This window comes from Mobula birostris, chromosome 17, assembly GCF_030028105.1.
Source record: "Mobula birostris isolate sMobBir1 chromosome 17, sMobBir1.hap1, whole genome shotgun sequence".
Taxonomy (NCBI): Eukaryota; Metazoa; Chordata; class Chondrichthyes; order Myliobatiformes; family Myliobatidae; genus Mobula; species Mobula birostris.
This window is the reverse complement of record NC_092386.1, coordinates 66,529,425-66,543,267: the sequence shown is the minus strand read 5'-3', so window position 1 is coordinate 66,543,267 and position 13,843 is coordinate 66,529,425. Positions and strand designations below refer to the sequence as shown.

General features: G+C 43.4%; 1 protein-coding gene across 2 annotated transcripts in view; it reads left to right on the top strand.

Moving 5' to 3' along the window:
- fbxo10 (F-box protein 10) overlaps positions 1-13,843 on the top strand; it is a 130,195-nt gene that overhangs the window by 98,475 nt on the left and 17,877 nt on the right. For both annotated transcript variants that reach the window (XM_072281859.1, XM_072281858.1), the window contains one exon: positions 8,958-9,268. In XM_072281859.1, coding sequence (XP_072137960.1) covers positions 8,958-9,268 — 311 coding nt within the window. The remainder of the gene's footprint in view (positions 1-8,957; positions 9,269-13,843) is intronic.

Here is a 13,843-nt window from a genome sequence, read left to right as displayed (position 1 = left end):
TCTGGAGTTTAGAAGAATGAGAGGGGTTCTTACTGAAGCATATTGAATACTGTGAAGCATAGACAGAGTGAATGTGGAGAAGATGTTTCCTACAGCAGGGGAGTTTCATCAGGCTCAGGTTCAGAACAGAGGACATCCATTTAAAATAGAGATGGGGAGAGAAGTTTATTTAGCTTGACGCTGGTGAATCTATACAACTCATTGCCACAGACGCTGTGCAGGCCAAGTCATTGGGTATATTTAAGGCAGAACTTGATAGGTTCTTGATTAACCAGGGAGTCAGGGGTTACAGGGAGAATGGGTTTGAAGGGTTTATAAGTCAGCCATGATGGAATACTTGATGGTCCAAATGGCCTAATTTTCTCCTACGTCCTGTGCTGTAAATGATTTTGTTACAGAAACAGTGTTAGAACCTGGAAAACCCTAGAAGGTGAAGTTGAACCAAATTGCATAGATGGCTTTAAAAACTGGAGAAGTGTGTAAGGGAGATGGAATAGAAGGATATTTGAAATGAGGAGGGGAAAGCTTGGGTGCAGCATGAACGTGGGCAATAATATTGTCCAAATTCTCTGTTCATGTTTATCAACCCTAGGTATATAATTCTGTGTACACCTGCCCATCCATTGAACTTCTGCTTAACTCTGTGCAGCATTTTTTTTCAAATGTGGAGATGCCTTCGATATTATTTGTCACATATTGCTTATTGTGCATCTAAAGATGACTTTGCTGCAAAAATAGTGATATTAGTTTGTGTAAAACACAGTGCAGGTCCTTATCAGGTTACGAGCAGCCGACGAATACACACGATTGGGCTTTGGGAGGCCAATGTGCTGGAGTTGCTGGGTGTTGCAGGCATCTTCTGGTGGTTGCAGGGCATTTCCGTGTGCCTTCTCCTCGAGTCCCATAAACTGGGGACTGAACCAAGCAAAGCTGAGAGAGCTGAGCAGACCTAGTCAGTTGGTGAGGCCGCTTGGTGGTTGCTCTTTTCACATCTGCGTGCTTTCCTGTGATTCTCTCCCCAATACTGTTTTTGTTTATTTTCAACTTATAAACAGTTCAGGTTATGACGATTCTTGGGAACCCTGATGTAACCCAGGGTTTTTATCCCTTTCTGTAATGAATTCTGAATTAAGATCTGCTCACGTCCTTCAGTCTGGTGGAAGATAATCCTGATCTGTAAGACACATTATTCCTTCAGTCATCTATTTCACTTTCCGCAGGTTTTATTTCCATTAATTTCAATTGACCCTGTATGAGTCAACAGCATTCAAAGTTCTTTAATCAGTTTCCTTCCTTAAATATTTAAGTGTTTTGCAGACTATTGGAAGTATGTTTAAGTCAGCATCAGAAAGCTGTAAGTGTGAGATTTAAAGGATTAGGTTTTAAATTCCACATTAGTGGTGGCACAGGACCATTGCTAGTGGATTTATTGTTCAGGCATCCGGTTACCCTTGTCTAGGGTATGAGCGGGTTGAGCGTGATCTCAGCCTTGATGTTGAGAATTAAATTCAGAAGGAGGCACCAGTGTGGGTTAATCTGTCTTGCCGCTGTATTCGAAGGATTTTGGAATTGGTTTATTCTTGTCACATACTGAGGTAAAGTGAAAAGCTTGTCTTGCATACTGTTCCTACAGATCAATTCTTTATACGGTGCATTGAGGTGGTACAATAACAATACAGAATGAAGTGTAACAGCTACAACAGAGAAAGTACAGTATAGGTAGATAATAAGGTGCAAGATCATTATGGGATAGCTTATAAGATCAAGAGTGCATCTTATCGTGCCAGAGCGTAACAGCTTGTTGCAAACTGCTCCCTGCAGATCCACTCATTACTTCTATTGTGCTGCAGTAGAGTTGATACCACCATCGCTTCGAGATGTCAACTGTAAGTTATCCATGGCCTGAAGCAGTTGTGGGAGCAGTGATCACTACTACATTCTAAACTGCAAGTTTGGGTCATGTTTGAGGTCTTGATTTTTGAACACTTTTTCCCTAAGACAGATAAATGGTGTGCAGTGGCAAATTTTGTCAGTGCCTGTGAGAGTTGGCTTTTTGTGGATCTTGGTTGTCAGAATGACATTGGCAATAGGCATCTGGGGAACCTTTGCCTTCCGGGTGTTTAATGTAAGATCTATCCTCTTGCAGCTGTGCGGAAGATAAGTGTGGTTTGGAGCTCAGCGTTCGAGTGTACATGTACTCTCTGTCACCTGCAGGCTGAGTTGTAGTATTAGACTGGAGTGATCTTGGTTCTGATGAGAAGGCAGCAAGGGTTGAACAGTTCTCTCTCCCTTTGTAGACCACCTCTATTCTTGCTGAATGCAAAATGCAGTGTTACCACACAGATGCAATGACATAGTTTTTTCTTGATTGCAGTTTGCACTGGTGTTGGGTCTGTGCCAGTTTGTTGGTGAGGATCATAGTTTACACGTCTTAATAGAACAGTGGATGGTGGTGAATTTTAATGGCAGCCTAAGTTGACAAAGTAGAAGGTTTCTGAGAGGGTTGTCTAAAAATGTGGTGATTTGTGCTATTTGACCCATCATGTTTATACTGGCCATTGTACTTACCCATTTGGATTTAATCTCTTATGTCTTGTGATTCAAGTGCTTGTGCAAATTCTGCTTAAGCATTGTGAATGTCTGCCTGCACAAGTCCTCTTCAGGCAGCACATTCTAGTCTCCAACCATTCACTATGTGAAAAACAACCCTCTCAGATCCACTTTAAATTTGCTACCTCTCACATTGTGCCTCCCATTTTCTTCCAGACACCTCAACCAAGACTCATACTATCTTAACTATCTATCCCCCTCATAATGTCAGGTCACTCTTCAGCCTCCTCTGTTCTGGGAAAACAAACTCAGCCTATTCATTTTCTCTTTATAACTGAAATGCTCTGATCCAGGTAACATTTTGGTGAGTCTCCTACATTCTCTGCACTGCAATCACATTCTTTCTATCTATCAGTGCTGCCACTTTCTGAGGTCAACATTCCCTGGCCTAGGGGGTCTCCCATTTACTGTGCATGTCCTCATCTCATTTGACCTTCCAAAATATATCACTGAACACCTATCAGGATTAAATTCCATCAGTTATTACTCCAATCAACTACCTAGCTGATCAAAATCATAGCCTAAATACTACCGCGATCTACAACACCACCAATTTTCATGTCATCTCAGAACTTACTAATCATACCTTATATGTTCGTATCCAGACTGTTAATGTATAAAGCAAACAGCAAGTGTCCTATGACTGACCCCTCTGGTACACCACTGGTTACAGACATCCAATCAGAAAAACTATGCTCCACTACCTGCCTCCTCCTACCATGCCAATGTTTGAATCAGAATCAGGTTTACTATCACTGGCATGTGACGTGAACTTAGCAGCAGCAGTTCAATGCAATACATAATATAGAAGAGAAAAAATAATAAATAAAATGTTAAAAAATAATAATTAAATAAGTAAATCAATTGCAGTAGACGTATATTGACTAGATTAAAAAACGTGCAAAAATCAGAAATACTGTATATTTTAAAAAAAGAGTGTCCAGGGGTTCAATGTCCATTTAGGAATCAGATGGCAGATGGGAAGGAGCTGTTCCTGAATCGCTGAATGTGTGCTTTCAGGCTTCTGTACCTCCTATCTGATGGTAACAGTGAGAAAAGGGCATGCCCTGGATGCTGGACGCCCTTAATAATGGACGCCACCTTTCTGAGACACTGCTCCCTGAAGATGTCCTGGGTACTTAGTAGGCTAGTACCTAAGATGGAGCTGACTAGATTTACAACCCTCTGCAACTTATTTCAGTCCTGTGCAGTAGCCCCTCCATACCAGACAGTGATACAGCCTGTCAGAATGCCTTCCACGGTACATCTATAAAAGTTTTTGAGTGTATTTGTTGACATGCCAAATCTCTTCAAACTCCTAATGAAGTATGGCCACTGTCTTGCTTTCTTTATATCTACATCGATATGTTGGGACCAAGTTAGATCCTCAGAGATCTTAACACCCAGGAACTTAAAGCTACTCGCTCTCTCCACTTCTGATCCCTCTATGAGGATTGGTATGTGTTCCTTCGTCTTACCCTTCCTGAAGTCCACAATCAGCTCTCTCATCTTACTGGTGCTGCGGCAGCACTCCACTAGTTGGCATATCTCACCTCTCGTCACCACCTGAGATTCTACCAACAATGGTTGTATTGTCAGCAAATTTATAGATGGTATTTGAGCTATGCCTGGCCACACAATCTTGTGTTTATAGAGAGTAGAGCAGTAGGCTATGTACACACCTCTGAGGTGCGCCAGTGTTGATCATCAGCAAGGAGGAGATGTTATCACCAATCTGCACAGACTGTGGTCTTCTGGTTAGAAAGTTGAGGATCCAATTGCAGAGGGAGGTACAGAGGCCCAGGTTCTGCAATTTCTCAATCAGGATTGTGGGAATGATGGTATTAAATGCTGAGCTATAGTCAATGAACAGCATCCTGACATAGGTGTTTATGTTGTCCAGGTGGTCTAAAGCCGTGTGGAGAGCCATTGAGATTGCATCTGCTGTTGACCTATTGTGGTGATAGGTAAATTTCCCAAAGCCTCTGACCTTTGGGACCAGTCTACCTTGACAAATCTTTACTACTTTGCAGACAACGCATGTATTGATAATGTTCATGGTGAGGCGGTTAGTCTTTGACTGCAGAATAATATTGGAGAGTTAGTAAGATGGGTGCAAAGTTAAATGTAATTCAATCTTGAAAAATGTGAGGTGATGCATTTTGTCTGGACATCTATGGCTAGGATATGCACAATGAATCATAGGACTCTATGAAGCATCAAGAAACCATGGGATATTAGTGCCTGAGTTTAAAAATCCTTGAAAGTTGCAGTACAGTAGATAAAATGGCTAAGGAGACACTACAATATTCATAGCAAATTTGCTGACAAGGGTATGTTGCGTTAAGGATTTTTGATCTCCTCAATTGGATATGAATGGGTTTAGTCCTAGGTGAAAGTAATCAAATGGAACTTAAGTTAAGCAAGTAAGAAGAGCAGTAGGAGCAGTTAAGAGGCAGACTTATCTAATTGAAGAGGATTTGCAAATGAGCATGGTACTAAGAGATCTATTTTTCTTCTGCATGAAGTACTAAAAGTTATCATGCAGGTGATTGGACTGGTGAGGGTTCAAAGGAGATTCATTAGGTTGTTGCCTGAAAAGAGATAGGAGAAGGTAGGTTTGTGGGGGTGGGGTTGGGATTTGTCTGAGATGTGAACAAACTCATGGTGCAATTAGAGATTGTTTGGTATGACATTGTGGGCATCACTGAGTTGTGGCTGAAAGAAGGGCATAGTTGGGAGTTTAACATCAAAGGATATACTTTGTATTGAAAGGACAGGCAGGAAGACATAAGTGGCGGTGTGGCTCTGTTGGTAAGAGATGAAATTACATCTTTAAAAAGAGGTGACGTAGGGTCAGAGAATGTTGAAACTTTGTGAGTGGAGTTAAGAAACTGCAAGGGTAAAAAAAAAAACATTATGGGAATCATATATAGGCCTCCGAATAATAGCCATGATGTGGGATTGAGATTGCAAAGAGAGCTGGAAAAGGCATGTAATAAGAGTATTGTCACAGTTGGAATGGGGGACTTCAATATGCAAGGGGATTGGGAAAATCAGGTTGGTGTTGGATCTCAAGAGAGGGAATTTGTTGAATTCCTACGAGATGGCTTTTTAGAGCAGCGTGTGGATGAGCCTACTTGGGGAAAGGCCATCTTAGATTGCATGTTGTGTAATAACCCAGATCTTATTAGGGAGCTTAATGTAAAGGAACCCTTAGGAAGTGGTGATCATAATATGATTGAATTCATACTGCAATTTCAGAGGGAGAAGCATAACTCACATGTATCTGTATCGTAATGGAATAAAGGGAATTACAGAGGCATGTGAGAAGAGTTTGCTCAGGTGGATTGGAGGAGGATACTGGCGGGGATGATGGCAGAGCAGAGATGGCTGAAGTTTCTGGGAATAGTTCACAAGGTGCAGGATAGTTATATCTCACAGAAGAAGTTGTTCTCAAATGGCAGGGGTAGGCCATTGGCTGACAATGGAAGTTAAGGACTGTATAAAAGTCAAGGAAAGGGCATATAAGGTAGTAAAAGTGAGTGGGAAGTTGGATGATTGGGAAGCTTTTAAAATCCAACAAAAGGCAACCAAAAAGCCATACAAAGGGGAAAAGATGAAATATGAGGGCAAACTAGCCAATAGTATAAAGCAGGATGCCAGAAGTTTCTTCAGTTATATAAAGAGTAAAAGGGAGGTGAGAGTTGATATTGAACTACTGGAAAACAATGCTAGTGTTAGGGGTAGTGGAAAACAATGCTAGTAGTAATGGGGGACAAATGAATGGCAGATGAACTTAATGGGTACTTTGCATTAGTCTTCACTGTGGAAGACACTAGCAGTGTGCCAGAGGTCTGTGAGTGTCAGGGAGCAGGAGTGATTGTCATTACTATTACAAAAGAAAGAGTGCTAGGCAGACTCAAAGGTCTTATGGTGGATAAGGTGGACCAAATGGACTACACCCCAGAATTCTGAGAGAGGTTGCTGAAGAGATAATGCATTGGTTATGATCTTTCAAGAATCACTTGCTTCTGGCATAGTCCCAGAGGACTAGAAGATTGCAAATGTCACTCCACTTTTTAAGAAGAGAGGAAGGCAAAAGAAAAAGGAAATTATAGGCCAGTTAGCCTAACCTAAGTGGCTAGGAAAGTGTTGGAGTATGTTATTAAGGATGAGGTTTTGAGGTACTTGGAGTCTAATGATAAAAATAACTCAAAGTCAGCATGGTTCCTGTAAAGGGAAATCTTGTCTGACAAATCTGTTAGAGTTCTTCGAGGAAGGAAGAAGCAGGGTGGACAAAGGAGAGGCAATGGATGTCATTTACTTGGACTTTCAGAAAGAATTTGATAAGATGCCATACATGAGGCTGCTTAACAAGATAAAATCTGATGGCGTTACAGGAAAGATACTGGCATGGATAGAGGAATGGCTGACAGTCAGGAGACAATGAATGGGAATAAAAGAGGCTGTTTCCAGTCGGTTGCCAGTGACTAGTGGTGTTCTTCAGGGCTCAGTATTGGAACCGCTGATTTTCACATTGTTTGTCAGTGATTTGGATAATGGAATTGATGGCTTTGTGACAAAGTTTGCAGATGAGACGAAGATAGGTGGAAGGGTAGGTAGTGCTGAGGAAGCAATGCTATTGTAGCAAGACTTAAACATATTGGAAGAATGGACAAAATAATGGCAAATGGAATACAGTGTTGGGAAATGTATGTTAATGCATTTTGGTAAAAACAATAGTGCAGACTGCTTTCTAAATGGGAAGAAGGTTCAAATATTGGAAATGCAGAGGGACTTAGGAGTCCTTGTGCAAGACTCATAGAAGATGACTTTATAGGTTGAGTGTGGTAAAGAAGGCAAATGTAATGTTGGCATTTATTTCAAGAAAATAGAATATAAAAGCAACGCAATAATGCTGAGGCTTTACAAGACACTAGTCAGGCCGTACTTGGAGTATTGTCAACAGTTTTGGGCCCCATATCTCAGAAAAGATGTGTTGTCATTGTAGAGAGTCCATATGAGGAGCTTTTGGCAGCCTTGGGCCTATGCTCACTGGAATTTAGAAGAATGTGGGGGGAGGGATCTCATTGAAAACTCGATGAGCTGAATAGCCTAATTCAGCTCCTTTGTCTTATGGTCTTGTGTTCAGAAGTATAGATGGGGTTGTCAGTGAAAATATGTCCCCCTGAGTGGAGATGTCTATGATCTTGATGCCGAAAGACATAGGTTTAAAATCTGGCAGAAAAAATTCAGAGTGGATTTGAGGAAGAAATTTTCACTTGAGCTGTTGAGATCTGGAGCATACAGCACGAAGGGTTGGTGGACGCATGAACCATCACAGCATTTAAGAAGTATACAGTTGAAATGACTTTGAAGCATCATAACAATGGGCTGAGTGCTGGAAAGTGAGACTAATACATGAGTCCTTGATGCTCCACGTAGATACAGTGAGCCAACTGTCCTATTTCCAAGTTGTATGATTCTCCAGCGTTGGTGTCCCTAAAATTTTTTTGTGCAGCATTGATTTTGTCCATTGTGTCTTTAGATAAAACAAATCAGCATCTTAGCTCAGGGAGGACCTCTTCTGCTACCAGGAGGTGGTGGCTAAGGAATATTTTTGCTAAGTGTTTCTCTGGTAGAGATGTGGAAGGTTTGCAGTCAGATGATTGTGCAGTTTTTCATAGACCCTGATCCTGGAAGCAAACCATGGGGCTGAAATGGAATTCTACTCTAAACTTGAGCAACGTCAGACTGGTTTTATCAGGGCTCTCCTCACTGATTTCACTGAAAATTCTTCAGTGGACTTGGAGATAACTTTTAATATTGTGGTAATGTACATGGATAGTTATTTGACTATTGTTCTTGAGTGACCTGCTTCACAGTTGTTGCATAATAACTACTATTAATTTGTTCCAAAAGTATTCAAAAATTTCTTCAGGCTTGGTTTTTATGCCACTTTTCATGAAAAAGTCTGGAGCGGTCTTGCAAAAGACTAGATGTTGAGTTAATTGAAATTGATAAAAATTTCTTTGCCTGAGGGTATCAAGTGATTTAAGTAAAGGCAGATAAATAGTGGATGGTGCCACACTTTTCACCCACTCTCATTGTCCTAATGAATTTAGTAGGGGGGCTTGAACAATTCTTGTGGAAGTAGCACTCCCATGCTAATTAGATAGTAGTTCATGCAGTTGAGACAAATTGCATAGCCAGTTATTTATTGCTTTTTCAGTCTATGTGCCTATCACTAATGTAATTTCATATGAAAAACTGCAAATCTGTGTATTTTCAGCATAAACAGTATTTGATATGCTAACTGTCTTTTTTTATTATTTTCACATCAGCTGCTGGTATCTATATAAAAAGCAATGAGACACTCAACATTATAGCCAACGCAATCCATGCCAATCATGACAATGGGATTGCAGTATATCAGAGCAGTCAGTTCACCCACATCACAAACAACAGCATCACCTGTAACAGCATAGGTGGCATTCTTGTAGAAGCAGGATGCAAAGTTGAACTTCGGGGTAACGGTATCTATGACAACAACAGCCATGGTGTTACCTCGAAGGGAGAAGGTGCCATCTTGGAGAATGACATTCTGGGAAACCATGGCTATGGGCTACAGCTACTCGAAAGTGCAGATATGAAGGTTGGTACTCCATTATAATAGATCTTTATTCACCCATAGAAAAGAGTATTTTCTACTTTAAAAATTTATAGCTGTACATATTCAAAATATAAAATATTGTAATATATGTAATAATTGTAATATATTGTCTAATAATAATAATATACACATTGTATTTACAGGTGCAATTTTTGGTTGTAGAATATAATCCAGAGTTATTTGTTCACTTTTAATTTGGTTGCATTGTACAATATGATTGTGTCCTTCACTACAGTATATGAATTTTGCACTAACACTGTAACTTAAACATCAGATTTTGGCTCCTCAGAATTCTGGTGAACAGTTTCATTCTGAAATGTAGTTCTTGTGTTTTACAGAGAATCGGGGGGAGTGGGGGGGTTCTATTTTACACAAAATGTCATATTGCGGCAATGAAGTGCTCAGAGCACAGAACGGTATGGTATAGAAACAGGCACCTCAGCCCGTGATGTCTGTGCCGAGCATACTATTGAATTAAACTGATGCTTTCAGCATGTATGTGATCCATGGCACTCTGTTTCATGAATATTCATGTGCCCATCTCAAAGTCTCTTGAATTCCACTTTTGCTTCTTGTAACAATAGATATTAAATATAAGCCAGGATGCATTGGGGAGGAATGGAGAAAAGGAAATTGCCTTTTAAACTCACGAGAGAACATAGGCCATCAACTTTTTGCTGTTGATGTTTCTGTAGCAGGGAATTTCTTTTCTACGAGGCCGAGTTGCTAGCTCGACACCCAACCCAGCACGGATGGAAAGCGTGCCTGGGGAGCCGGCTGAGTCTGAACTCGGGAGCCTTCGCCCCGAAGTCTGGCACTGATGCCACTACACCACCAGCCAACTTATGCGTTGGGGAGAATGAGGTTATATTTTCCATAGTGCCAACAAATTTGTTCCATTTGCCTGAAATGGCAAATAGTGCCTAAAGTTGCATCTAAAAGATGGCATCTGTCAGGAATTGAACTCAGAATTGCATTGAAGTGTCAGCCAAGCTTATGCTCTTTCAAGTCTTAGAATGAACTCGTGGCCATAAGATGAATATAAATGCCATTACGGAGCCACACCTGTATTCACAGGTGTTGCTAGAAAAGTTCAACACCCACAGGAAGCTAAACATCCCATCATGCAATGCGAGAGGAACACTCTTCCATTCCTGAAGTGGGGAGGGTCCACTAGCCCGGATTTTAGATCGCCTCACTGCGTAGCACTACATTGTGTTGTTTGGTGATTGGAAAATAATCCTCACTGTAACAACTGCAGTTGTAAATGAACATCTTAAACTTTAGGTCACAGCTGGCAAAATACTGTGTCCCATGACCACACCACCTCTCACTGGGTAAGAACTCATAGTGGAAACTGACTGTAGTATTGGGTCAGAAGGGTAGATGTACAATATACACCTGCTGATGGATGTTGAGAGTAGAGAGATGACTGATTCTTAGAGCAGAGTTGGAGACAAGAAAGGAAGTGCTGGTCAGCTGACAGTTTGTAGGATATCTTCCAGAATTTATTTTGGGGTGTTCGTTTGGTAACTTGTTTATCTGCAGTGAAGGCTGTTGCCAGGAGATCAAGTTAACAGAGTTTTCCTGAGTCAATCATTAAGGAGCTTCATGTGTTGCATTTTCTAAAACCAGCAGTTAGGATGGATTGAAATAAGGGTGTTTCAATGCCTTTTACAGGAGCAACACCCAAAAGCCTTTTGATGAATGAGAACTACTTTCATTTACCTTTTTTAAATTGCAGTGATCTAAGATCAAGGCTACTTGCTATAAGCTTGTGATTTAGAATGAAAGGAAATTATGCTGGAATTGAATAACTTCACAACCAACATGGTTTATTGAAGTGTAGTTAGTACTGTATGTAGTTCTAAGTACATAAAAAAGCAGCCGCATAGCACAACTACATAAGTGAACAGGTAATATACGTTAAAGATGGCGCCGGTAACTGGCGACTTTGCACGTGCTCTCCCGAGCAAACTGCCCTCTCCACTATCCTATGCCCGAGAAACCCTCCGAAACCTTCAATTTAGCAAGGTAAAGATCAACAACACCCTGGCGAAGCAACTGACTGAGCTGGAGACCACCGCGCCAGATCTGCTTCTTAAACTCCGGACCGCAGCTGGACCCGACCAACGAGGCCCACCACGTTCCCGGAGACCCGCGGCCTGCTACCGTACCAGAGCACTTGGAGACACGGCCCAGTCCAACCAGCACCTCTCCGGAGCAGACGACCACACAGAAGTGATGGCGGAGACCTCAAGGTACCCCAGACGCTTCCCCGGAGCGACCAACGTAAAGCCCCCTTGGTGGCCATCCACAGCTGCTGGAAGTGAGGCCTCTGCAGCCGACCTCGGAAATCGAGCCCAAGGCTCAACTGGAGCGGAGGCCTCCACAACCGTGATCGGGACAGGACCAGAATCACACAGAATGGGACAGCAACACACATCAAAGTTGCTGGTGAACGCAGCAGGCCAGGCAGCATCGCTAGGAAGAGGTACTGTCAACGTTTCAGGCCGAGACCCACATTTTAATTCCACATCCCATTCCCATTCAGACATGTCTATCCACGGCCTCCTCTACTGTAAAGATGAAGCCACACTCAGGCTGGAGGAACAACACCTTATATTCCGTCTGGGTATCCTCCAACCTGATGGCATGAACATTGACTCCTCTAACTTCCGCTAATGCCCCACCTCCCCCTCGTACCCCATCTGTTATTTATTTATATACACATATTCTTTCTCTCTCTCTCCTTTTTCTCCCTCTGTCCCTCTGACTATACCCCTTGCCCATCCTCTGGGTTTTTCCCCCCTCCCCCTTTTCCTTCTCCCTGGGCCTCCTGTCCCATGATCCTCTCATATCCCTTTTGCCAATCACCTGCCCAGCTCTTGGCTCCATCCCTCCCCCTCCTGTCTTCTCCTATCATTTTGGATCTCCCCCTCCCACTTTCAAATCTCTTACTAACTCCTCCTTCAGTTAGTCCTGACGAAGGGTCTCAGCCTGAAACGTTGACTGTGCCTCTTCCTAGAGATGCTGCCTGGCCTGCTGCGTTCACCAGCAACTTTGGTGTGTGTTGCTTGAATTTCCAGTATCTGCAGAATTCCTGTTGTTTGCACTGTAAAACCCCATTGGTGGCCATCCACAGCTGCCAGAAGTGAGGCCTCCGCCGCCGACCTCAGAAATCGAGCCTGAGTCTTGGCTGGAGCGGAGGCCTCCGCAACCGCGACTCAGTTTACGGACTTGTTTCAGCCAGGAGCCCAGCCCTCCGGGATTAAGTGTCGGCTTCGGGGCCTGGGCCCCCGGCAGTTGGAAGTGGCAGCGGAGCCTCCCTTGTTACTCGGCCCAACCCAGAGGGTCCAACGACGTGACCCACCGATCAATCCCCGCAGGATGCGTCCACCAACCGCAAAGAGCTGACAACAACTCACTGCATCGATGGAGACCTGGAAGGATGCACTACTTACCGAGGAAGCATGGGAAAAAAGCTGGGCTGCTGGTCAGATTGAAGTTGAGGGGCTTCAGGGTCCCTATGCCCACCATCCTGCTAGCTAATGTGCAAGCCATAGAGAACAAGGTGGATGATCTTAAAGGGAGACTCGCCTACTGCAGGGAGATGCAGAACTGCTGTGTATTCTGTTTCACCGAGACCTGGCTCTCCCCTGCCACCCCCGACTATGCAATCCGACCGGAGGGATTTTCGATCCATCGGATGGGCCGCACGGCGTCTTCGGGCAAGACGAGGGGAGGTGGTGTTTGCCGACTGATCAACACTGCATGGTGCTCAGACACAGTGGCACTGACAAGCTCCTGCAGCCCATACCTGGAACACCTGTCCGGACAGCAGGCGGTTGTGGAGTGTGCTGCTCTGAACATACTGTATGCCAACATCGGTGAACTTGAGACCAGGTATCCGGAGGCTTTGCTCATTACAGCCGGGGACTTTAACCAGGCCAACCTCAGAAAGGCGCTGCCAAAGTTACACCAACATGTCTCCTGCCCCACTAGAGGCCCGAATATACTTGACCACTGCTACACAGCAGTCAAGGATGCTTACCATTCCGTCCCACGACCTCCCTTCGGAAAATTGGACCATCAGGCCGTACTCCTCCTTCCAGCTTACAAACAGAAACTAAAGCAGGAGGTCACAGTGTCAAAAGTAGTGTCACATTGGACGGAGGAAACGGATGAGGTCCTCTGTGACTGCTTTGAATCGGTGGACTGGTTAGTATTCAAGGGCTCGGCAGCTAACCTTGATGAGTATGCCTCAGCTGTCACGGACTTTATTTGGAAATACACGGAGGACTGTGTGTCTCGCAAGACGATCCGGGTATTCCCTAACCGGAAACCTTGGATGAATTATGAGGTCAAGTCCCTTTTAAAGGCTAGAGCTGTGGCTTTTAGGTCCGGGGATACCAGTCGCTACACGGAATCCAGGCGTGAACTCCAGAAAGCCATTAAGGGTGCCAAGAGGCAATATCGAGCCAAGTTGGAAGCCCAGGCTAACCAAAGGGATGCCAGTAGACTATAGCAGGGTCTAAATGAGATCACTGGGCGCAA